The following is a 25,563-nucleotide window of genomic DNA, read 5'->3' as shown; positions in this document are numbered from 1 at the left end:
AGCGCACCGGCCATCCCTATATAGGATCCGAACCGTGGCGGGAGCGTCACCGCGCTCCCAGCGCCGCACTCTCCCGAGTGCGCCACGGGCTCGGCCCATAGCACATATTTCTAATCTCTCCATTTTTTAACCATACATGCCACAGTGATAGTTCTAAATAGAGCCATTATGGATCAAGCACCTATTATACCCAGTTTGAAAATGGGGATTTGGAGCAGAGACAGTGAAGATCTCAATATATATTCTCAAGTATAAGCCATGTTATAAGAAACTGGGAATAAAGATAACTCATGTGAACAAGAGCAAATTATGAATATGGTAAATAGCCAAGACATGTTTATATTCATTTCCAGAAGGAAAAGCCTCCCTATGCCACGAATGGATCTTGCATTCATACCACACTATCTTTGAAGGCTTAGTAAATACAACTGAATTGGATTTTGCTAAGACATGTGGCCACACGTGCTACAAGTGCACCTTGACCATCCCTGTCAAGGACGGGATTTAACAGTCTGGCATGAAGAAACAGTGCTGACTTTATCTTATTTTTAAAGTGAATTTAGAATACTCACATCAGAAAACAGAAACACAAATTTTCAAAGGTCCAGGATTCGATCCTGTACCGGCAAGATGCCAAAAAACAAAAAAGTAAAAAATGAAATACAAGTTTTCAAATAAAGGAGTATTTCTTTAATTTTGATATACAATATATCCTTATGAGTAAATTACTAGGAATGACAAACTGCTCCACTATAGGAGTGTCATGGGCTCAGAACTCCTGAACAACGAGCCGGCTGCTAGGCTTGAAGCTATAGTGGATAATGGGCCAAACAGTACTCCCCTGGCTTCTATAGGCAAACAACCTCAAGACCTATATTTAATACAAATAGCAAATCAAACTCTCACACCCAGGAACCATATTTTATCTCAAGGTACAAAGTAGGCTTAGGTGAGAGAAATGACATGCAAAATTTGACATGTAGGCTGCTTCTATTATGTCGTGAGAACCGAATGTAATCCTCATTGTGGCCTATGTAGATCATAAAGCAGACTAAAGAAGTAATCGTGAATAATATGATTTTTATGCAATGCTCATATTGGTTGCATGTTCTATCTATGAAAAATGCTGAAGAACATGATTTATAACATGGTAGAATTATGCTTCTGTGCCAGTGAGAATAAGCAAGTCTGTCTGTTTAATATTTAACACTCGTTGTTAAATGATGCACTATTTATGTATTGCTGCCTTTTCCCGACCATGTCATCCCTCTGCAGGCATCTAAATTCTATTCCCTCGGCGCTTCATGATCATTAATTCTGTTTTTCTTATCAAGGATATATGAGAAAATACTGAGTAGGACAATTAAAAATAAGAAATGCAAAATATATTAGCTTAAAAATGTGAAAAAAATATAAAAATAAATTAGGAAAAAAATTATTAATAACATATTGGAAGACTGTCATGGTACATTTTAGAAATTTTTTTCCATGATAGAAGATGACTTTCCAGTCACGATAGTGACAAATTAGTCATTTTAATTTTAGCAATGTCCTCATCACAGAGTTGAAAGCTTTCAGGTAAATGGCAGTATGGTTGTATATGGATTGGAGTGGAGGAGGCACTTTGGAAGAGACAAAAACATGCTCCACCTAAAAACTGAGAATTCGACTGCCTCAAAAAACAAAAAGCCTCCACTGGTCCAAAGCAAACAAGGCTGTGGCCACCAGTTTGTGGATCATAACGCATTCTTAATTCCTGCCTTTTCCTGTTCTTTTCTCCAGAAACTGGGGAGCAGAAAATAGGTGAAAACGTAGAACCAGTTAAGCGGCTTGTCATCAACTCTGACAGGGAAAAGACAGATCTGCACTTCCTTAGCCAAAGGGAGATGGTAAGTGTCTGGGTGGGTAAAGCTTTGACACCAACCCTGTCATCGATTAGGAACAGAAACGAAGAAGGGATCACAACATTTACATTGCACATTATCCAAAAATTTCGCCAGAATGGAAAATGGTGCTTCCACACAAGGGCTACAATGAATGGCTTAACGTAATCACTGGCTCCTCAACTGTGCACAACATTCAGGGAGAAGCTCCTGTGGGTTGAGCATGGTCCTGCCCCGAGTGGAAGGAGAGTGGATGGAGCAATAAAGAGGCACGTCTCCTTACTTCTCAGACTTTAGAGTTTACTAGAACACATAGCTGAGAGATGAAAGAACAATGGCAGAGCAACGAGGGTCACAGGAAGTAAATAAATACAAAATAAATAGAAAACGTGTAGCCTGATTCCTTGCAGGATTGCTGAACAGAGGTGCACAAAGAGTAAAGAGTCAGTTTGAAGCCTTGCACAGAAAGGGGGCAAGTGACTACCAGATGGGACTTCAGGAAGAGAGAAGACCAACCCCAGAGGATGTGGGTGTGAACTCGGGCAGAAGGCAGGCCAGCAGATGCCCGGCTCAGGCCAGCAGAACATCTCGTTCAGAAGTTATGAGGAATGGGTCAGGTGAGAGGCCAGAGGGAGGACAGCCAGGGAAAAGAGCTGAGTGCCTTCTCAGACAGCCACAGACTTGACAAGACAGCAAAAAGAAGCTAACAGACAGAGTCAGACTCTGAGATGAAGAGCTTTTCTAGGAAGGAAATACAAAAGTTTACAGAAAGAACTGGAATGTGGTAGGAGTGGGGGACGGGGAGTGTTGGGGAAGGGTAGTCAGAAATAAACCAACAAGTAAGGAGCTGAGATCACACAGGTTAGGAGAGAAGCATGAAAGGAGGAAGAAGGAGGCAGTTAACTGAGGAAGGCAACACTGCGGGATGCATCACTGTCTCCACTCTGCAAAGTGCAGTGCTGGGAGGACACTTCACGTCCCTGAGTGCTACAGGAAGCGCGGTGCATCACTGATGCGCTCTGCTGCACAGCTGTCCTAATCACAGCTAAACGCAGGATGTCAATGAAGGTCACTGCCAGACTGGGCACTTCTTCAGGCAACACAAATTAGCCTGCCGAAATCCAGCAAGCACAGACAGATTTCAAGTCACCACACTATAAATCAACATAAAGCCAAACAATCAAAAATGCTTTAATCACCTCCCAAATAATGATGCAGACCCAAATTTACAAGCCTGAGTTTCAAAAAAATGAGGCAAGGTGGTGATAAAGTTACTTGTCAGTGCTCTAGTAACAGCTATTTTTATCTTACTGTAGATATTTAAAATGTTTTCATTTTCAATTTTAGAGGTCTACATTTTTCCAATTCCAATTCAATTAGCTACACTGAGATATTCGCATTCCCTTGACTGTTCTCATAATGCTCATTGTACTAAAGATCTCAAAAAACATGCAGTGCATCTTTAAAAGTGCTCTCCCTAGAGTCTTGTCAAATGTGAGATTAGCCAAAGAGCCTCATCTTGAGAACTGAGAGTTAGTGTCCAGACCTCGGGTGCCACACCCTGACCACCTTGAGGACACAAAGGGGTGGTAAACAGCTGGACATCTGGGGCTTCTGCAAGGTGTTCAGATGGACTATTTCTTGAATCCGCTGCAGGTTTGAGCTTCGGTAAGAAGACAAGTTCTACAGTTGATAAATTCTCAGGAACAACAACACACCTGAATTCATTTAAAGCACGGCATTTGATCACATCAAACTGTGCACGTGGAGGAAGTATGTTTAGAGATCGAGTGCGTGGATGGAAAACACGATCTTCCTGCACAAGTGCAATGTGGGTGTTCAGAAGGACAAGTGACTGGCACTGGTTGTGGCCGGGCTCACCCTCAACTCTGACTGTCATATAGAGCAGTAACTGAACCTCTGCCAGAGAGGGAACGTTGACCTCCATATTTCCATGAAGAAAGTAAATCATGTCCACCAAAGTAGTCTGGAATTTGGATGACAACCGAACTCCGTTTGCCAAAACTAAATCAGGGATTTCTGCCTTCCAATCAAGAGAAAGCTGAACCAGATCTTGCTGGAGCAAAGGATGATTAGCGCTGGCAGCAGCATCAGACTCTGGCAACAGGACACATAGGAGGTCACGGCACAGCTGCTGAGAGAGGTTTTTGTTGTAACTGAATACAGTGAGCAGGAGACCCTCTGCAGAGCTCAGGAATCGAATGCTCTGTCCACCAAAGCCGATTTGAATCTCCTGTAGCCCAGACAGAGGCAGAGCATGAAAAATGCTCATGGAGCCTGGGTGATTACCTGACAGAACCAAAGCATACACAGTTGACCGAAGCAGGAGCAAGCATGCTGGCTGGGGGTCAGGTTCTGCGCAGTTAGCAACAGCAAGCCAGTAAATGCCTCTGACTTCATCCAAGTCACCCAAAGGTTCTGGCAGAGAACAACTCACATGTTCAAGAAAGCCTTTTAAAGGGCACTCTTGAAGTTTCAGCATTTGGCCTGGAAATTGCACAAGGGTCTGCTTAAACGCAGACCTCTTTCTACCATCTTCATATTCAAGGCGCAGAACTGAGCTTGGCAGGGAAGCTGGTGAACCTGCCACGACGGAGGCTGTGTAAGGCATACTGCTCTCTGCTGGCTGAAGGCACCTGGCCTCTTGCTTGCTGTTGCTGATGCCAACCTCAGCTTTGGGAAATGAACGAGACTCTGGTGACGCCATGTGTGACTTAAATGGCCCGTCCAGGGGTAAGTGCTTCAGAAGCGGCAGGCTTCTGATGAATGCTCTCACATGGAAAGTGAGCCTGCTTGGGTCACACAGGCTCCCCACATGCCTGGCGTGGCTAATCACCTTTGTGCCAGCCCATAGCATGTGGCTGCTGGTATCTTTATAAAGGTCTGAGAACCTGCGGTAAAAGTACCCCAGTCCATTGTTTCCTTCTGTCTTGGTACTTATCAGTGATGCTGGAGAGCTCATCTTTTTCGCAGCTAACGCCTTCTCATCTTGCCGCTCACTGCCCAACACCGAAGCCGGGGCACCCTCCTCATGAGACATGCTTTCCGAGAGAACAACGCACAGCACCTGGCTTTGCCTGGCCTGCTGGCTCCCGCTACTTCCAGACACTTCTTGGGATGTATGTTGCAGCAAAGTCCAGCTGGACTTAATTCCCAAGCTGTGTTCATCTTGATGAGGCATCAGCTCACTGAAATTTTCTGACTTTCCCTGAAAATCTTCTGAATCACTGGTGTTGCTTTTGTTAAGAAAAGAGATTTTGGGTAGATTATAATATTTTGGTTCAAAATGGTCAGCATGCTGAGGACAATGATATTTACAACCAATGTCCTGCAACATCTCAGATACTGAGGACTGATCCCTTTGCTGGTGAGGTCTCTCTTGTGACACTGTGGAGGAAGTTGTAAGGTCTGGGACACCCATGGGATGACTCAGATGGTTATTCTGATCCGCCTCTCTCCTCTCCTTTCTAATAATGCCAGAAGTCTCAGTAGCATCTTTGGGCAGAATTGGGAAGAGATACTGTGCCAGCCAAGACTGCCTTTTCTGTTCAAGATGTCAAAAAAAGTTGAAATGGGGATATGGTATCACTTTCTGTGATTCTTTTGCATGTGATGATTCTTGCTGATTTGATTGGGTGGATTAATTCAGAGGTTAAGCTGAAAGCCTAAGCCATTTGTATTGATTGATAGATACATGATTTAAGAATAGATTATCTGATTCATACATTGAACATCAATTTCCATATCATATATCTCATAAATCGCCAAGTATTTTGATAGAAATACACTGTATGGGATTAATCTACAGCACAGTATCCATTTCTTGGTCTAATATTTCATTTTCTCTAAAATAAATCCCACAACCTTTGATTCGATGCTTAAAAGGTCAAATATAGTGGTGAAAATAAGTCCATGACCATATGTCCAAAATGTAAAAGAAATCAGAGCATACTTAGTGAAAATCAGGAGGCAAAGCCAAAAGAAATTCACAAGTATTCCAACCCAGGTCACGTTTCTCTCTCCTTTTGGTTCTTTCTATGGGAATCCTCAATTATGCCTGCCCTGGTTAGATGACCATTGCTATTATCTACAAACCTTCACCATGAAAGGCTTACTGCACACCTGCTTTGTGCGGGCACTGTAGACTCAGAAATGAAAGGCAGCATCTTGCTCTGCATGGGACCACCTGCCAAGAGAGTGGGTGTCCAGCAGAAGATCATCTCACTACGGGAGGAATGGCAGGAGGAGAGGCTGTGGTCAAGGTCAGTTAAGCCTGCTGTGGAACACCTGCCCTCTCGCTCTGTGTTCAGCGAGCATGGACACCATCTAGAAGATTTCCACCATCTAGCAGTTTTTTGTTTTTTTTTCTAAATTTAGGAATAAATGGAAAGGACATGTCTCTCAGTGGAGGAAAATACAAGTAAAACCGTACAAATCGTATGCCTGAATAAACCTTGTTTTGACAATCCACCAGAGAAAAAAGCTAATCGATCGAGAGTATTTCCTTTGTACTACTGCCAACTCACAGTCTATAAAATGAACAGTTTTTAAAACATCGAGAAGTACTCGGTTTCACTTCCAAACCTCATATCTAACTCTGATTATATAATTCAGCCTCTTACATGCAGACCAAGGGAAAGGATACTGTTACTGATAAAAAACTGGGCAAAGCTCCACCACAGTTACTTGCCATTCGAATAAAGTCAAAGCAGTTTTCAACCTGCAGGATTCTGTTTAATTTTAAGTCCATAAAATAGCTTGCCTTCCCTGTTAGCCATTAATTTCACTGGGACATCAAAATTCTAATTATGTGACTAATCATTAAGAAAATTTAATCACAGAAGCATGCCATAATTTAAGGCGACCCTATCAATCTGAAAAGTCATTACCTACCTCATATTTCAGCTTACGTTGAATGGTGCCATTGTGAAGTTTCTCATTATCCTGAAAAGAAAATAAAAAGACCTCTGTATTAAATTATAGCATGTACATAGAGGGGGGGGAAACTGATTTGATGAGAAGTATTTATGGGAACAAAACCCTAAAGAAACATCCTTGTCATTCAACAGTGAAAACCCTTCTACAGAATTTATATTCCCAAGGTAAACATGACTATTGATCCACCTGCCTGTAGGAGAATTGAAACACTTATTCCTAATCTTAAAATTCTAAGAATAATATTAAAAGCAAGAATTCCTTAGGATATTTCTTAATTTATAAGGTAGAAATGAATTGTCTTTAAATAAATGATAAAAGTTAACTTGTCAAAAATATGTATCTTCTCAAAGGAAAAATTATATTTCTACCTGGGATAGTTTACAAAGTAAATTAAATACTGATATAAATTGATTGTACTTTGGAAGAAAACAGAAAAATGTTACATGCAGAATTTTTATCAATCAAAGTAAATAAAGCATTTTAGGAGACTTTACATTCACTTAAGAGTTCTCTAAGAATTACAAAATAAAGTTACTTTTGAGTTAATATATTTCTAAACTCTTAAGCTCCACCCCAGCAATATTTAATATTATTTCTAGAATATGCCACATTTGAATTTTCTCACTGAGAAACAGTAATAATAGAACCCATCCCTACCACCACCACCGATACCTTATCTGCCAGGTCATCTTGAAAAATGAACGACTGTGTTACTTAGGTTTCAGCTCACCTTCAGCACAGCTGCAGATGTACTGCTGTTATTACTAATCACACAATGCAAGTCTTGAAGACGTCTTTGGACTTCTTCTTCAATGTAAGCATTGATCCTAAAAACAACGGAGATGGGGTAAATTTGAACACTTCTAACCACACAGGACTTTTTTAAAAAATTATTTTAATTTATGAATAAACAATATGGTTGATTTTCATTTCCCTTTACTAATTCCTGCTTTTCTTTCCTCCTTCTCCCCTTTCCCCACCATCAACATCATATCTGTTCACTTGTCTTAACAAGTTCAAGGAACTGTTGTGATTGTTGTGTCTTCTCCCCCTACCCCCATTTGTTTGTATATTTACTTATTTATTTTTATTACCTCCCACAAATAAGTGAGAACATGTGGTATTTCCCTTTCTGTGCCTGGCTTATTTCACTTAATATAATTTTCTCTAAGTCCATCTATGTTGCTGTGAATGGTAGTATTTCATTTTTTTTTAATACCAGAGTAGTATTCCATTGTGTAGATAGATATAACACATTATCCTTATCCATTCATCCGATGATAGGTATTTAGGCTGGTTCCAACTCTTGGCTATTGTAAATAGCACTGCAATAAACAAGGGAGTATAGGTATCCCTTCGACATGATGATTTCCATTCCTCTGGGTATATATCCTTCAGTGGAATAGCTGGGTCATACGGTAGATCTATCTGTAATTGTTTGAGGAAACTCCATACCATTTTCCATAAAGACTGCACCATTTTGCAGTCCCACCAACAGTGTAGAGGTTCCTTTTTCTCTGCATCCTCGCCAGCATTTGTCATTCTCAGTCTTTCAGATATTAGCCATCCTAACTGGAGTGAGATGACATCTCAAAATGGTTTTGATTTACATTTCCCGAAAGTTGAGTGATGTTGAGCATTTTTTCATGTGCCTGTTCACCATTCATATAACTTCCTTTGAGAAATGCCTATTCAGCTCCTTTGCCCATTTTTTAAGTGGGTTACTTATTTTTTTTTGCTGTTGAGTTCCTTGTATACTGTGGTTATTAATCCTCTGTCAGAGGTATATTTTGCAAATATTTTCTCCCACTCTGTTCGTTGTCTTTTTGCTGTGTTGTTTCTGTTGCTGTGCAGAAGATTTTTAGTTTGATATAATCCCATCTGTTTATTTTTCCTTTGGTTGCCTGTGCTTTTGGGGTCATATTCATAAAGTCTCTATCCAATCCTACTTCCTGGAGTGTTTCCCCTATGTTTTCGTTAAGGAGTTTTACTGTTTCAGAATGTATATTTAATTATGTAATCATTCTGAGTAGATTCTGATATATGGTGAGAGGTACAGGCCTAGTTTCATTCTCCTACATATGAATGTCCAATTTTCCCGGCACCATTTACTGAAGAGGGAGTCTCTTTCCCAGTGTGTAGTCTTCTTGGTGCCTTTGTCAAAGATCAGATGCTGTAGGTGCATGGGTTGATTTCTGGATTCTCTTTTCTGTTCCATTGGTCCATGTGTCTGTTTTTATGCCAGTACCATGCTATTTTGGTTACTATAGCTTTGCAGTATAGTTTAAAGTCAGGTAGTGTTATGCCTCTAGCTTTATTTATTTTTTGCTCAGGATAACTTTAGCTATTCGTGGTCTTTTGTTATTCCATATGAATGTTAGGATTGTTTTTTCCAATTCTGAAAAAAATGTAATTGAAATTTCGATGGGGATTGCATTGAATCTGTAGATCACTTTGGGTAGTATGGACATTTTCACAATATTAATTCTTCCAATCCAACAGCATGGGATATCTTTCCATCTTCTTGTGTCCTATTTAATTTCTCTCAACAGTGGTTTATAGTTCTCATCGTAGAGATTTTTCACTTCCTTGGTTAAATTTATTCCTAGGTTTTTTTTGTTTGTTTGTTTGTTTTTGATGGCTATTGTAAATAGGCTTGCTTTCTTAATTTCTTTTTCTGCCAGTTCACTGCTGAAATACAGATATGCTACTGATTTTTTTGTGTGTTGATTTTGTATCCTGCAACCTTGCTAAAATCATTTATTAACTCTAAGAGTTTTTTTGTAGAGTCTTTAGGCTGTTCTATAAATAGGATCATGTCATCTGCAAACAGGGACAGTTTGACTTCAACTTTTCCTACCTGGATGCCCTTTATTTCCTTCTCTTCCCTGATTCCTCTGGCTAGTACTTCTAACACTATGTTGAATAGGAGTGGTGAGAGTGGGCATCCTTATCTTGTTCCTGTTCTTAAGGGATAAGCTTTCGATTTTTCTCCGTTCAAGATGATATTGGTAGTGGGTTTGTCATAGATGGCTTTAATTGTGTCGAGATACTTTCCTTTTATACCCAATTTAGAGAGAGTCTTTACCATGAACAAATGTTGTGTCAAATCCTTTTTTATCATCTATAGAGATGATCATATAGTTTTGTATCTGACTTTATTGATGTGGTGTATCACATTTATTGATTTGTGTATGCTGAACCAACCTTGCATCCCTGGGATGAATCCCACTTGATCATGGTGTATAATTTTATGCATGTGTTGCTGTATCCTAATAGCTAGTATTTTATTGAGGATTTTTGCATCTATACTCATCAAACATATTGGTCTGTAGTGTTTTTTTGTTGTATCTTTGTCTGGTTTTGGTATCAGGATGGTGTTTGCCTCATAGAATGATTGTGAAAGTGGCCTCTGTTTCAATTTTTTGGAATAGTTTGTAGAGAATTGGTATTAATTCTTCTTTAGAAGCCACCTGGGCCTGGGCTTTTCTTTGTTGGGAAATTGCTGATAACAGCTTCAATCTCTTTGTTATTGGTCTATCCGATTTTCTTTCTCCTTGGCTCAGCCTTGGTAGTTTGTGTGTGCCCCAAAATTTATCCATTTTCTCCAGATTTTCAAATTTGTTGGTGTATAGTTGTTTATTGTAATCTCTAATGATTCCTTATATTTCTGAAGTATCAGTTGTAATATCACCATTTTCATTTCTAATTTTTGTTATTTGTGTCTTCTTTTTTTAGTTAGCCTTGTTAATGTTTGTCAATTTTATTTATCTTTTCATAAAAACAACTTTTTGTTTCATTGACCTGTTGTATGGTTTTTTGGGTTTCTATTTCATTTAGCTCTGCTCTGATCTTAATTATTTCTTTCTGTCTACTAACTTTAGGTTTGGATTGTTCTTGTTTTTCTAATTCTTTGAGATGAAGTGTTAGGTTGTTTACTTGCCATTATTTCTATTATTCTGAAGTAAGCATTTAATGTGATAAATTTCCCCCTTAGTACTGCTTTTGCAGTATCCCACAGGTTTTGGTATGATGTATCATTATTTTCATTAGTTCCAGTAAATTTTTTGATTTCCTGCTTAATTTCTTCTCAGACCCATATGTCATCAAGTAGAATGTCATTCAATTTCCATGTATTTGTATAATTTCCAGAGCTTCGTTTGTTATTGATTTCTAGTTTTAATCCACCGTGGTCTGGAAAAAATACATGGAATAATTCCAATTTTTTTGAATTTGTTGAGACTTGATTTGTGACCTAACATGTGGTCTACCCTGGAGATTGTTCCACATGCTGATGAGAAGAATGAATATTCTGATGTTGTTGGATGAAATGTTCTGTAGATATCTGCCAAGTCAGATTGGTCTAAAGTATTGTTTAGATCTTGTGTTTCTCTGTTGATTTTTTGCTTAGATGATCTGTCTAATGTTGAGAGTCGGGTGTTCAGACCCCTACTATTATGGTATTAATGTCTAGCTCTTTCTTTATAAATCTGGCTGCTCCGATGTTGGGAGCACATATATTTATGATTGTTATGTCTTCTTGTTGGATAGATCCTTTTATCATTATATAGTGGCCTTCTTCATCTTTTTTTAATGGTTTTTGGTTTAAAGTCTATTTTATCTTATAAAAGAATAGCTATTCTATTTTTTCATTTCTATTTGCATGGTATATCTTTTTACATCCTTCCACTCTTAGTTTATGTGTGTCTTTACAGGTGAGGTGGGTCTCTGGAAGACAGCATATTGTTGGGTCCATATTTTTAATCCAATCAGTCAGTCTGTATCTTTTGAGTGGGGAATTCAAACCTTTTCCATTAAAAGTTATTACTGAAAGGTATTGACTTACTCCTGGCATTATACTGACTTCTGTTTGGGTGTTTTAAATATCTTTTGTTCCTTTCTTTCTAATTTATTGTTTGTCTTCTGTGTTTGTTGGTTTCTTGGAATAGTGGATACACTTTTGTTTTCTCTTTATTATTAATATTTTATTTTACCAGTGGGTTTTGTTCTGTCTTGAGTATTCATGATAGTGATGGTTGTTTTTCAGGTACCAAACTCAGTACTCCCTCAAGAATTTCTTGTAAGGCTGGTCGTGTGGTAGTGAACTCCCCATTTTGCTTGTCTGGGAAATATACTATTCATCCTTCGTTTCAGAAGGATAGCATTGCTGGATAAAGTATTCATGGCTGGCAATTTTTGTCTGTGAGTATTTTGAGTATATCATCCCATTCTTTTCTGGCTTTTAGGGTTTCTGATGAGAAGTCTGATGTTAGTCTGACAGGGGTTCCCTTATAGGTGACTTGATACTTCTCTCTTGCAGCTTTTAAGATTCTCTCTTTGTCTATGAGTTTTGCATGTGTCTTGGAGAGGACCTTTTTAGGTTGAATATGTTTGGGGATCTTTGAGCCTCCTATATCTGAAGATCTGTTTCTCTCCCTATACCTGGGAAGTTTTCTGCTATTATTTCATTGAATATGTTTTCAATGCCATTTCCTTTTTCCTCCCCCTCTAGAATACTCATGATTAGGATATTTGAGCTCTTAAGGTTGTCTGTTATGTCTCTTAGATTTTCTTCAAGTTTCTAAATTCTTTTTTCTTTCTTTTTTTTTTTTTTTTTTTTTGGTCCACCTGTGTTATTTCAAGCAAGCCATCTTCAAGGTCAGAAATTCTCTCTTCTGCTTGCTCTAGCCTGCTGGTTAAACTCTCTGTTGTATTTTTTATTTCACTGAATGAATCATTCAGCTCCACAAGCTCTGCTACATCCTTTTTCAGGGCCTTGATTTCTTTGTACATTTCTTCTTTAAGGTCCTGTATACTTTTTTCATTTCGCTGTGTTGTCTAACTGAGTGTTCGTGTACCTCATTTAGTTTCCTTAGAACTGTTGCTCAAAATTCCTTATCAGTCATTTTAAGGACTTCCTGTTCAATAGGATCTAGAACTTGAGAGTTATTATATTCCTTTGGTGGTGTCGTACTTTCTTGGTGTTTCATATTTCTAGCATCTCTCTGTTGGTGTTTAGTCATTGTGGCAAAGGTTATCACAGTCTACTTGTTCCACCCTGGTGTCTGGAGCAATATGAGGGAGTTTTGTTGACACTCAGCTGCCTATTGCTGCCTCGGGTCCCAGGGGTCGGCGGCTGGGGCCTCTCTCAAGGGCAGGGACTTGTCTGGCATGGCCTGGTCCCATGTGGAGGGTGCTGGGTCTCGGCACCACTGCGTAGGATCCCAGGGGTGCGCAACTGGCCACATGGGACATTCTGAGATACTTTCTTTACTATGCTCCTCACAACAGGGAGCTTCTTATTCTAAATGCCGAACATAACAACAACTTGGGACCTTAAACATTCTTTCTAAGAAATCTGCCACACATTCACTATCATGGTTTTCCCCAAACGAGACATAAACTGGACAAGTAACAGAATATTGAGAATGGAAAGGAAATGAAGTGATCCCATCCAAATCTTTTCTGGATTTCCTTAGTGGAACCCCCACTGCAGGGGTAGGAGGGAATCACAGTCACTGGCTTCAGAAGGTTCTGTGATCTCAGATCTAACTATGAGACAGAACACTTCTCTCAACAGGCCTTGGATTCCTCACATAGAAAAGGATGTCATAGATAACAATTATATCTCACATCACGAGGTCATGAGGATTACCCAAAAAAAAAAAGGAAGAGGTAAACGTACTCTCTGTGAATCCTCATTCAGAATGAACAATGTCTTGCATTTGTACATTGTCTCTCCAACTGTGTTATCTGCACCTGACCAGCGAGACCACATCTCAAAGTTCTCTACCTTCAAAATGCCTGGTACAGAGCATTTGAAATATCCCAATTATATAAATGGGGTGAAAAAAAATAATCATTTTTTTTTCTTATAGGCAAAGAATGATTAAGTTGACTTATGTGAAAGCCCTAAGCCAGAGAGCAATTCACAACGTTTCCTAAGTTGAAAATCATTTTACTATAGTAACTGTGGGAGTATAGTATATTCACGATCATTCTGAATATACTAGTACAGTTTTTGTAACAATCATCTGTTTGTAATCAATGACATATAAATTAACAGCACAAGTCCTTCTTCTTGGTACAATTCAATCAATTCTGCGTCTTTGTCCTTTTAGACCTGGCCTTGCATCACTTCATTCTGGATGAGCTGGTTTCCCTACACCTTCTAATTCTACCTTCTCACACAAACTATGTGCACCAAGATTCCCTGGATTTGGCTGACCAGTTCTCAGGTCCTTGATTTCCTTCCAATGATCCCTTACCCTGCCACTGGCTGGGCAGCAGCTGACGAAGACAGAGCACATTTTAAGCGTATATATTACCTGTTGCCTTTGATAGAGCCTTCCGTATACAAACTGAGCAGTGCAGGTAAAGCACATCATTAAATCATATCAAATGAAAGCATGGCATCAGTTTAATGTTAAGTACCTGGCATCCATCAGAGGGACCAGGTGAGATTTTTCAGCACTGGATGGCAAGCTGGAAGAAGCAGTCTTCCCCTCCGGGGTCCCATGATGACCTTTTTGAACCACATCAACCTCACAGATCTTCTGTTTCAGCTGCTGGATTTCATGTTCTAGCCTACAGAGATTGGAGCCACACGCATTCATTCATTAACAGTATTTCCTGAGCATCTTCACTGTGTAAGATATTGTTCTAAAACCATGGGGAATCCAGACAAGAACCCTATGTGCAAAGAGCTTTACTTTCTAGTAGAAAAGGTGCTGCACATCCACAAGAAAAGGTATAAGGTGATAGTGGGCCATTAGAGGGTCCGGAACAAGTGCTGCAGATGTACAAAAGTTGGAGAGAGTCTGACCATCAAGGGCAAAGATATTCCCACTGTGCTCCAAGCAGGTCCTCAGAGGTACATGTGCAGGATTCTGAGTCCCCTAACCCCAGCTTAAACAAGAGTTGGTTGTGAACTATGTATTGAGATTCCATTAAATATTTTGCTTGACAAAAGAAATGTATGCTTTAAAGAGTTTTCAAAAACCACCAATCTAGGAGGAATGTCATGGTCAAGGTAGTTCTAAGTTGAGTCCTCAGAGACCAGTGGAAACATGGGCATTTGGAGATGATGGTGGAAGAGTCTCTAGGTGCAGAAAGCAATATGAGCAGAGGGACTACACCATGAAAACTGTGAATACTCTCTGGCTAAGGCAGAGGGCGTGGAAAAGGGAAGCAGGTGAAACAGACCTTGAGAAGGAGGGTTGAATTCCATAAATTGTGGAACCAAAAATTCATCTCCAATGATAAATGATACATCTAATACGAGGCCAAGTGTGTGTAAGGCTATTCTCATGCTGACCTAGGCATGCCTGAATCCAGGGCCATCAGGCTAGAGGGCCAAGCTTGCCAGTAAATCTGGCCTCAGGGAACATAAGACCCAGCTAAAGGCTGTAGTGCACTTGCTGTGTAAACTTGGTAAAGTTATTTAAATCTGGGTCTCAATTTTTTCATGGATCAAATGAGAGAGTCAACCAATCTCTTCCAATTTCTTCAGCTCCAAAAATCAGAGATTCTACCTTCAGATGCTGACAAAACATGATGCTGCTAGCCCCCTGGTGTCACCAGCACCAACTTGATGGCTGTATCCTAAAGTCCAAGTTCTTGACTCTCAGAAATGTGATCCTGGTGTCACCAGGTAAGTACTCATGGGTTCCATAGGAGTAGTGCCCAGCTTAACTCAGCCCTTCATATGGCTAGTGGTTCCTGAGCATCAACTTGCAGAGCATAGAGTATTTTCAAAAGAGAAGGGAATAAGCATAAAAGAGTGACGTAAGGGGCCAGGTGGGAGGAGAAGACTTGGGCAACAATATTAGTGGGGTCTCAGCAATGGCAAGAAAAAGGAGCCAGATGTAAGCAGATAGTCAGCAATGTTTACAGCGAAGAAGCTCCCGCTTGCGTTGTTCAGAGGCATCCTTCAGTGCTGGGGCAGTAGAAAAGACTCCACAGAGCAAAGGCAGTTCCAGTGAGGCCCTGAGGTCTCAGTGAGATTTATATGTGGCAAGGAATGCATGCCACCTGAAAACCTGGGCTGCCCATGCAGCAGCCATGTGGTCCAAGAGGGCAAAGTGGCTAAGAGCTGGGTGGTAAACAGAGAGAGATGAAAGCTACAGCCTTGTCACATTCTACTGACACTAGCCCCGTGATTAAATGACCATTGCAGGCCTCAATTTCCTCATCTGCACACTGAGGACAATGGCACTCTCTTCACTGGAAGGGTAAATGACAATGCACACAAAACAGAGTTTGAGTTCCACAGGGTTACTCTTCATAGTCTGCATCATGACTATTATTACTACTAGTATGATTATTATTAAAGGAATCTGATAAGAAAATATGATTAAATCTGGGTATTAACTATTTGTCTCTGTTATCCCTGCTATGGTGACAGGAGGGCTTTCCTGGTTGGGCTGCCCGATACATGTCATTGGGGCATGAACAGGTAGTGAAAAGAAGACAGTAAAATAGATTAAACCTTGTTCCTAAGCTCTCAGAAGCCAAAAGGAAAGCCAAGTTCATGTGCTATTATCCAGGCTGGTCCCACATGAATTTACTATTTTCCACTTGTGGCATTTCATAAAGGGCCAGGTTAGGCTGCATGGCAGATCCTACCTTAGCCGTGAGAAACCTGGGAGAAAATACAGCATGAAAGAAACACCCGCAGAAAGCTGTAGGACATCATAGTCAGAGCAAAGAGCCTACACTTCACTGGCCTGAGTTAGGTCTTAGCTAAGTCTCTTTCATCATGAAAACTCATGATGAGCCTTTGTGTGGCTTCTGGAGGAATACCGATGCTGGGGAAATGACTTCCATGGAAACGGCAGTACTGCATCTGCCATTATAGAGTATTAATGCTGAATGGCCAATTGACAAAAGCCAGGGACATCAAGCTGAAAGCTCATGCTGCATTCTTACTGCACATTGCAGGACACAAATTGAGAGCGTGCCCTCCACTACTTTAAATTTACTGGGGCTGGAGTTTTGTCCAGCAATTTCATTTACATAACATACCTGGCAATCATTTTCTTAAACAGCCGACCTATTTCTCTGAAATTGACAGCATTATGTGTTTTGATTGTTATTTTGTTGCTCTTTTGCCTGAGGGAATTATCAGAGAGCAACTATAAATATAATCCACAGTATAAGCTGATCATTTGACAGGAGGTTGTCCTGACCTTTCCAGGTAAGATGATGGGCAAAGGCTACAGCACCTCTGAGTAGGTCATGCCACAAGTCAACAGCAATTGACTCCATGCTTCTGCCAATGCCACACTGGGGCCTTGCAGGCCAGCAGACTGGAATTCTATTGAAACCCCCTCAGGAGGTGCTGCAGGTAGGAGGAATACATGTAAAAAAGGCAGGGTTCCAGGCTCTCCAACCTGGGCTTCAGTAAGACCTCAACTGACCAAAGGGTCTGGAGCTCAAAGGAAATGAATAGACTCCTGATTTCATCCAACCCCTTCTTGTACAGGTGAGGACACTGAGGCCCGAAGATGAAAGATCTTGCCCAAGGTCATCTAGGGAGGAAGGGACTGGGCCAGGGTATGAATCGTCCTCACAGGAGGTCTCCAAATTGGGTGACATTTGCACACCAGGTGGCTGCCAGCCTTTCTGGGAGTCACGGCATCACGTCTGCAGGGCTACCAGAATAGGTGTTCTCAAATTCATGTATTACTCATTTTGAAAACCTACTGTCTGACACGCATGGTGGAAGGGAATAGGTAGAAAAAGATAAATATTCTTACCTTACCATGAAAAGAGTGCTAGTTTCCTAATTTTATTTTTCACAAGACCAAAAATAGTATCATAAATCACCAAAAATGCTTGACTATTCCATTATGTTCCAAATCATCTGGAGAATTTTGTTTGCTTGTTTGGTTGGTTGTTTTCTACTACACAGAGCCCCTAGGCCTCCCTCTAACAGGGGTGGGAGAAGTATTGATTCCTAGTCCCCACCAGGCTGTGGGAATCAGTACACAACATGCAGACCAGCAATGATGTGCTACCATATGGAGGGCTAGTCCTAGAGAAGATGGTAAGCTGTCTGGGAGGAACCGCAGGGAAGGGGAGAGGCAAAGAGCTGATGAGGGAGGACGGGGAAGGAAAAGAAAGTGGGAGTGAAAGAAAGAGACAGGGAATGAGGCAGGGAGGGGGGAAAGGAAGAAAGGAAAAGAGGAGGCGAGGAAACAGGGAGGGCAAGGAAGGAAAAGAAGGGAAGTGGAGGAAATGAACAGGAGTGGGAGGAGGGTGGGGGGGAGGAGGGGAAGGAGGACGGAGGGGAGAGCCACTGCTGAAGCTACGACTTTTGCAGGGAGTCACAATATCAAAGTACACACACATTCCAAAGGTCAGTGGGGGAAATGGGCAGAAGCTTTAGGCCGACGATTCTGAAACAACGATCCTAAGGAGAAATAAAAGAATGTTTAGGGACACTTTTCTCAGGTTTGGTTAAAGAAATAAAATTTAATTTAATCAAAAAATAAGCATTTGCCTAAGTATTAGAGAATGTAAGGGCTAAAAGGATCACTAAAAGAAAAGAGTGAGAGACACAGCACAAGGGGTAGGAAGCAGGCGATCATTTGGCACCAACTGTATGCCCCGCTTTGCGTCCCGGCGCCTCACCTCTCGCGGTCCTTCTCCAGGGCTTCCTGCTCGGCTTCCAGGCTGGCCCGGAGCCCCAGCTGCTCGCTGCTGCTGCCGTGCAGGGTGGCGAGCTTCTGCCTCTGCTCTTCGATCTCCAGGCCCAGGGTGGAGCTCCGCTGCAGAGCGGAGTGCCTCCTGTCCAGCAGGGCCACGGCCCGCTGCAGCGCCTCCCTCTGCTGCTTCTCCTGCGACTCCAGAATCTCCTTCTCCTTCCTCCTCACTTTCTCCTCCTGCCGCGCGACGTTGGCGGTGAATTCGAAGGTGGCCTGGAGCTTTTGCAGCTGGCTCGCACTGGCTCGGTACTGGGCAAGCTGCTCTTCTTTTTCTTCCATTTCTTTTTCTACTTGATAAAGAGTGTTGTCTAAGCCGAGGGGGCCTCTGTCAAGGATCTCAAATGCTCTCTGCTTTTCTTCCTCCAGAGCTGGCAAGTGATTCTGCAGGAGGTACTGTATCTGGCGCTCTTTATACTGCAGCCTGTACTCCACGGGCTTTATTTTCTCTAAATCTTGAACCCGTGGGGTGACATCTGCGACACTACCATCATTTCTTCCCGACAACCTAGATTCTTCATCGTTTTCACGTTTCAAACGCTCTAGAATTTCCTGGTCTTCTTCGACTTCTTTTTCCAGGAGGTCTTTCTGCAGAACCAGGTCCTTCTCCAAGTTCCCGAGCTTGACAAGCTGCCTTCTTTTGAACTCTAGGAACCGCAGCTGAGCCTTCTCCAGCTCCTCGCCGTCCTCGTCGCCCCCGGCCCGGGCCTCTTTGGCGCGCAGGAGGGCCGCCCGGATGCCCTCCAGGTCGCGCTTCTCCTCCTCCGCCCGCTGCACGTCGCCGCAACGCAGCAGCTGGATCATCCCCTGCTTCTCTCGGAGCTGCTCTTCCAGGTGGGCCACGAGCAAGACCTGCTCCTTCTCCTGCTCCTCCAGCCTCTTCTTTTCCAATTCAAGCTTGGCACACCGTTCGTCCTTCTCGCGCTGCAGCCGGCCCAGCTCTTGAAATATCTGCATCTTCTCGGCCTGCTCGGTGTTGCTGAGTGCCTGCAGCCGCTGCAGCTCTTCTTTGACCCGGACGAAGCTCTCTTCTTCCTGCTTCTTCTTCTGCAGCTCGATTTCCTGCTGCTCCCTCAGTCTTTCCTCTTCAAACTTTTCCTTCTCGGCGAGCAAATCCTTCAGCTTGTTCTCGATGTGGAAACTGCGGCGTTTGAGGCTCTCCTCCTGCTTGCGGATCTGCAGCTGCACGATTTCTGTCTCCTTGCGCTGCGTCTCTACCTCCTGCTGCATCCGCTCCAGTTCCGCCTTGTCTGACTTCTGCTTTTCCTCCATTTCTTCTATGAGTTTCCTGAAATGCAAAATGCTGGCTGATCATCGTTATTTGCTCACTGTGTTCACCTGTTGCTCTGACTTTTCCCTAACTGAAATGTTCCGAGGCTGGCCCATGAGCTCAGTTGATTAGAACCTGCGGTGTTAAAACACCAAGGTCCAGGGTTTGGATCCCCAAACAGGCCAGCCTCAGGGGAAAAAAAAAAAAAAAAAAAAAAAAAATCTGGAAATGCATATATACAACATAAAACCATAAAACCAAACACCTCATTAAAATAAAAGAGGAAGTGCTCTCTTCTAAATTTTCAGCAGCATGCTGTTCAACATTTTTATTCCTTAGCTGTCCAGTGTATCATCTGCCTACTCTCCTGAAGCAGCCTCTGATAGCCTTTCCTTGTACAGCCTATAATCATGTTGTGCATGATTTAATTTTAAAAGCCCCCTGAGTTCAAAGAGAAAGAACCATGCCCAGTTTGAATTTAAATGTGAATAATTTTATTCAGCCCAATGACTAAAACAACAGAACTTCGGTTACAAGATGACATTAAATAAAAATGCTTATGCTGTCCTCAACTCACTGGGGTCAAATATCAAAGTCAAGATAATCAATAGTTCATGGTTCCCACTCAAATAACTGTATGCTATTTAGCATTTAATCACTAGTTTAGGATAAATGATGACCACCAAATGGCCCAAAATATTAGTTTACTAATACATAACACTGAAAATAACTAGACTCTATTAGAATACTCAAATGCATGGGGCTGCATGTTATCTTTTCTCTCGGAGAACAAACGGTCCTCACTGGTTACTAAATCAAAGTTTCAGCATTGGATAGCCTCCAAAGCAAGAACACAGAGTAAGAGTCTGGATGTCTAGCCTCCATCCACCTCCCGACCCACCAAACATCTGTCTTATATGATCCTGTAAACTAATTGAATTTATTTGTGACATTTAAACTCCAGGTTCTGGAAAATAAACATCTAGTTTGCAGATTGTTTGTAGCCTTAGTTTCTAATCCAATATCCAACTCCAATATCCATCCCTGCTCCATTTCTTGGCTTGTTAAATAGAACAGGTAAAAAAAGAAAAGGAGAAAATACAGTTTTATCAAAATATTATTTCAGAACATATAAAGAACTCTACAAATCAATTATACAGCCAGACACACACATAAACACCAAGAGAAAAATGAGCAAAGAATATGAAGAAGGGAAATATGAATTGTCAACCAACCTAAGAAAAAATGTTTAAAAGGGGAATGGGGGTATGAAAAAAGGAAATTCTTTTGGCTTTTCACTCTCTCATTCATTATTTGTCTTTTGAAAAACTCGGGATATTATTGAGAATTTATACTTTTGATTTAAATGTAAACAAATATATATTTGGTGTATTAAATTTGCCTACTGATTATATTTCCCCTTTCTCACAAGTATTGGAAGATGAACTATTTTTAAAATGTAAACATGAAGTAAAACCAACCAGTTAAAAAGAAATGACCTACAGTTATTGGAATTGTAAATAAAAGACACAGAGGAAAAAGGAGGCATTGAAAGAGATGCAGATGAAATCATTCCAGGATATCAACAGGAGAATCCAGTCTACAGGAGTGCTGAAACTTGACCCCACATGGCTTACCTTTTACTTTCTAATTTTTCTAGTTCTTCACGCTGTTGCCTCTCAAATTCAAGTCTAATAAAATCAAATAAAAATGAGTTAATTTTCTGAAAGAACTTTTCTCTCTCTCTGTATACAGAGTTACATTTTGAAAAGAGCATCAGAGCTGGCCGGTCAGCTCACTTGGTTAGAGCGTGGTGTTGGTAACACCAGTTCCAGGGTTCCATCCCTGTTTCCGGCCAGCTGCCGAAACAAACAAACAAACAAACAAACAAAAACCAAGCATCAGTTTTTAAAGTATTTTTAAATAGTTACCATGGATTAGCAAGTTTTTAAATGCATTCTTTGATCTATAACTATGATTAGAAATTAGACATGCTTTTGCGTGCTTGAATGCAGACTGAAAAAAATAGATTTTACTTAAAGGAAAACAAAGAAAACACTACTACATTGAAAAAGCAGAGTTAAACAAGACTTCTAATTGATATAAGCATGTCTACTCCATGCAGCTGAGTCATTGATGAGTATATAAAAACAGAGTATCTCTACCTTAGACAGATGGGTCCTTTTATAGGGAAAAGACTGCCAGGAAGGTAGAGAGAGAGAGCACAAACATCAATTAAGAACTCAGGAGGAAACATCAGGAGAAAAGCAGTAAGGAACTTAGCCAATAGCCATGCACAGATTGAAACATCTTTTTATCAGTATCACATTTCTCAAAAATTTCATGAAGCAAATACTGCAAAAAGTAAGCTTTGTTATGTTTTGCACACTTATGATAATCATAGCACTGATAATAACTGAGTACCAATAACAATTAAACAGTAGTCTAAGTCATATTTTTACCATTTTATAGTTATACTGCATGAAGTTTCATGAAGAGCCTCCTGTAATGAGTAGCTATGTGATATAGGAATTACTGGGGGTTATGAGATCGTGAAAGATTTACCACAGTGGTAGCAAAATAAAGGGAGGAAGGTCATTGAAAAATTTAAAACGACTCACTAAAATGATAACACAAGTTGATTTCTTCTCAAATATTATATTTAATCATCACAAGGTTTCACTATTCCTATTAAACAGCATGAAGTAATCTTAAACTTGTACATTTTCCTGTTTTGGTAGATGGTATATACAGCTGAAAAGCTGAGCTATGGAAAAATTCACCATAAATCATTTTCCCTGCATAACATGAAAATCCACATTGACAACAGAGTTACTTTTACAGTGATCTAATAAATAGTTCAAATAGATTTCTTTCCAATTTAATTTGGGCTAACATTGACAGTAAGATGTCTGGTGGCTTACAGAGTATTTATTACATGGCAGGTGCTGTGCTAAGTGATTTACACATATTATTTCCCTGTGTTCTCCCAGCAAACTCTTCAGGTAGGAAACAGCATCTCCATTTTACAGATGAGGAACTCAAAGCTCAGATACATTAAACAACTTGTCCAAGGTCATAATGGTAATAAGTGGTGGAGCCAGACTAGGAGCCACGACACCCTGCTTCCAAAAAACTCTCTATTAACTCATTTTATGAGCAATGTTCAAATTTGTGATAAAAAAATGTAAGTATTAAATCATTCATTGAAACATTATTTAGGGGTATATTTATCCTATTAAATGAGAATAATTTGTAGCTTATTATAGGCATTGCCATCCAGAAATCAGTCACATAAATATATATAAAGCATTTGCCAGTCATAGAGTCCGTATGTCATTACATTAAGTAGATGCTGAGCTTTGCTGAAATTAATACATGATCATTCTTTTACATGATGATAAGCAGAACCCCGGGAAAGTTTACCTAATTGATATTTCCAGATTTCAGTATAGTCTTTCTAAAGATATTTATATAATCAAAAAGAATCACTGAGTAAAATGCTTTTAAAACCAGAGGATAAGCCTAATGGAATTGCCTTTATTCTCAATTTTTATTTCCTGTGAACAATAGCTCAGCACGCCTGTCGGTAGAGACTGCTCGGATAGTGTCACATGTGCATAGTCATAAGTCAAATGCTGCACTGAGAGTCAGGCGCTGAGTCGGAAACTTACCATCCAAGGACTGCTTATGACGCACAGGCTCTGTGCCTGACACCTGACATACATTACTCTCACTTTGTTCCCCCAGCCTTAGGAGGCTGATGCATTTATCATCCCCATTTTACAAAGAAGGAAACTGAGGCTTAGAGTAAGTAGCAGAGGGAGGACTTGAAGTTTGGTACTAAAATCTGTGCTACAATTGTTGCTAACAAGCTGCATGGTCTCAAGGAGACCATAAAATCTCAGTTTTCATATCTAATGTGACATTTTACCTGAGCACCTACTTTTTTATTTAGCACTGTGCTAGACAAGAGGATACAGCAGTCTGTAAGAGAGATATAGCCCGTGCCCCCATGGGGCTCCCAGTCTATAAGTGGCAGTGAGTGTATCACATGTCACACATGGGGGGGCAGAGAGAATTTGGTAGTACCTAGAGTCAAGGCAAGTTTCCTGATTCTAGGTACTACCTGGGCCATTTTTTCTCTTGCATGATACACAGAAACTCAAGGAAAGCTCAATAAAACCAAGTCTAGGTTTGCTATGGGAGAACGGCAACACATGATACTCAAGAGGAAAAGAGAAGCCAGATGGTAGAGGGTCTTGGAAGTTATTTTAAAGATCTTGAACTTGATCCTAAAGACAGTGCCAGAAAAGTGTCTTGGAACTGGGTTGTTGAAAAACAAAAATGCCCAGTGTTTGGAGAGAACAGACAGGAGAGCAGCAATACAAGAAGGCAGGAGACAAACCAGGAATCCACTGCAGTAACTTAAATAAGAGGCGATGGAGCAGCACCTAAGACAAGTGGCATAAACAACTGAAGACATCTTCTGACATTCAGGAGGTCAAGATGACAGAACTTGGTGACTGGCTGAATTTTGGTGTGGTAGTGACAAGAAAGGACAAGTCAAAGATGACCCTCGGGTTTCTGGCCAGATGACCCAGGGTGGGAAGGCAGAATGAAAGTGCCTAGAGGCTGAACTAAGAGCTCGGCAGGTAAGAACACAAATTCCAGTGGCTGTGAGACCACATATGAGTTATTTAACCCTAGATGCTTCATTTTCATAGAAGCTGAAGAGACTAACAGGTTATTTCCCAAGGGCTATAGCCAGGATCAAGTGAGATAATTCACATAAAATACTTGTATGGCACCTGCACATGTTAGGTGCTCAAGCGTTGCCTCCCGTGGATACAGTCCACGGGGATAAGGAGGAGCACTGGGGAAAGAGGCAGCTGTGGGGTGGGCAGCAGGGGTGGCCGCGGCAGCGTGGTACTCAAGGCGGTAGGGGTAATACCCACCAACGCTAACAACCACTGAAGAGCCACCCCACACCTGGCCCTGCTCTGAGAACTTTGCACTTAACTCTCACAGTGACCTGTGAGGTAGGTGCCATCGTTATCCCCATTTCATGCATGAGAACTGGCCACAGCACTAGTGAATGGCACAATCGGGCTTGACTCTAGAGCCCACAATTGTAGTCTCTTCTGTATCTCTTCAAGAAGATGAGCTCAGTTTTGCACTCAGTTGAATCCAGCAAGTCCAGAGGGTCATCCAAATTGAGATGTCCAGTAGGCAGGGGGACATGTACGATAATCTGGTGCTCAGGCCCTTATTAAGGATGGGATACAGACTTGGGATCCACCAACATGCAGACAGGAATTCAAGCAGCAGGAATGGGTGAGCTTACTCAGGACACATGTGCTGAATGAGAATAACGGAGCTTAGCACAGTCTGAAAGATCGCAGATGCTGCAGTGACTGGCAGAGAAGGATGGGCCTTCAAATGAGGCTAGGGTTTAGCAGTTAGACAGGGAGATCGGGAAAGGGTAGGCAAGATGAAAGTAGAGTGAAGAGGAAAAAGGAAGGGATCAGTGGTAGGAAATGATTCAGGAACATCAAGTAAGACAGGGCCCAAGGAGCACCCACTGAACTTAGCAACAGGAAGGTCACTGGTGACCTTGGAGTGACCTTTATCGGCTTGGAGCTAGACTGCAGTGGACTGAGGGAGTGGGAGGAGTGTGGAGGCTGTGAGTGTAAACGTAGTGGAGGGCTTGCTCAGTAATTTTAGTTGTAAAGGGAAGGTA

The 25,563-nt window shown here is 41.2% G+C and overlaps 1 protein-coding gene across 7 annotated transcripts in view; it reads right to left on the bottom strand.

The window, feature by feature from the left end:
* The window catches only part of KIF16B (kinesin family member 16B), a 321,838-nt gene that overhangs the window by 116,199 nt on the left and 180,076 nt on the right, over positions 1–25,563 (bottom strand). For 6 of the 7 annotated variants that reach the window (XM_063098597.1, XM_063098552.1, XM_063098579.1 and 3 more), the window contains 6 exons: positions 21,986–22,018; positions 21,458–21,511; positions 18,480–19,838; positions 14,277–14,429; positions 7,573–7,669; positions 6,798–6,848 (listed from right to left, as the gene is read on the bottom strand). In XM_063098597.1, coding sequence (XP_062954667.1) covers positions 6,798–6,848; positions 7,573–7,669; positions 14,277–14,429; positions 18,480–19,838; positions 21,458–21,511; positions 21,986–22,018 — 1,747 coding nt within the window. The remainder of the gene's footprint in view (positions 1–6,797; positions 6,849–7,572; positions 7,670–14,276; positions 14,430–18,479; positions 19,839–21,457; positions 21,512–21,985; positions 22,019–25,563) is intronic. The other variant, XM_063098569.1, reaches the window with a different exon arrangement.

The sequence above is a fragment of the Cynocephalus volans genome, chromosome 1, assembly GCF_027409185.1.
Source record: "Cynocephalus volans isolate mCynVol1 chromosome 1, mCynVol1.pri, whole genome shotgun sequence".
Classification (NCBI taxonomy): Eukaryota; Metazoa; Chordata; class Mammalia; order Dermoptera; family Cynocephalidae; genus Cynocephalus; species Cynocephalus volans.
The sequence above is the reverse complement of the archived record's forward strand: the minus strand, read 5'-3'. Positions and strand labels throughout refer to the sequence as shown.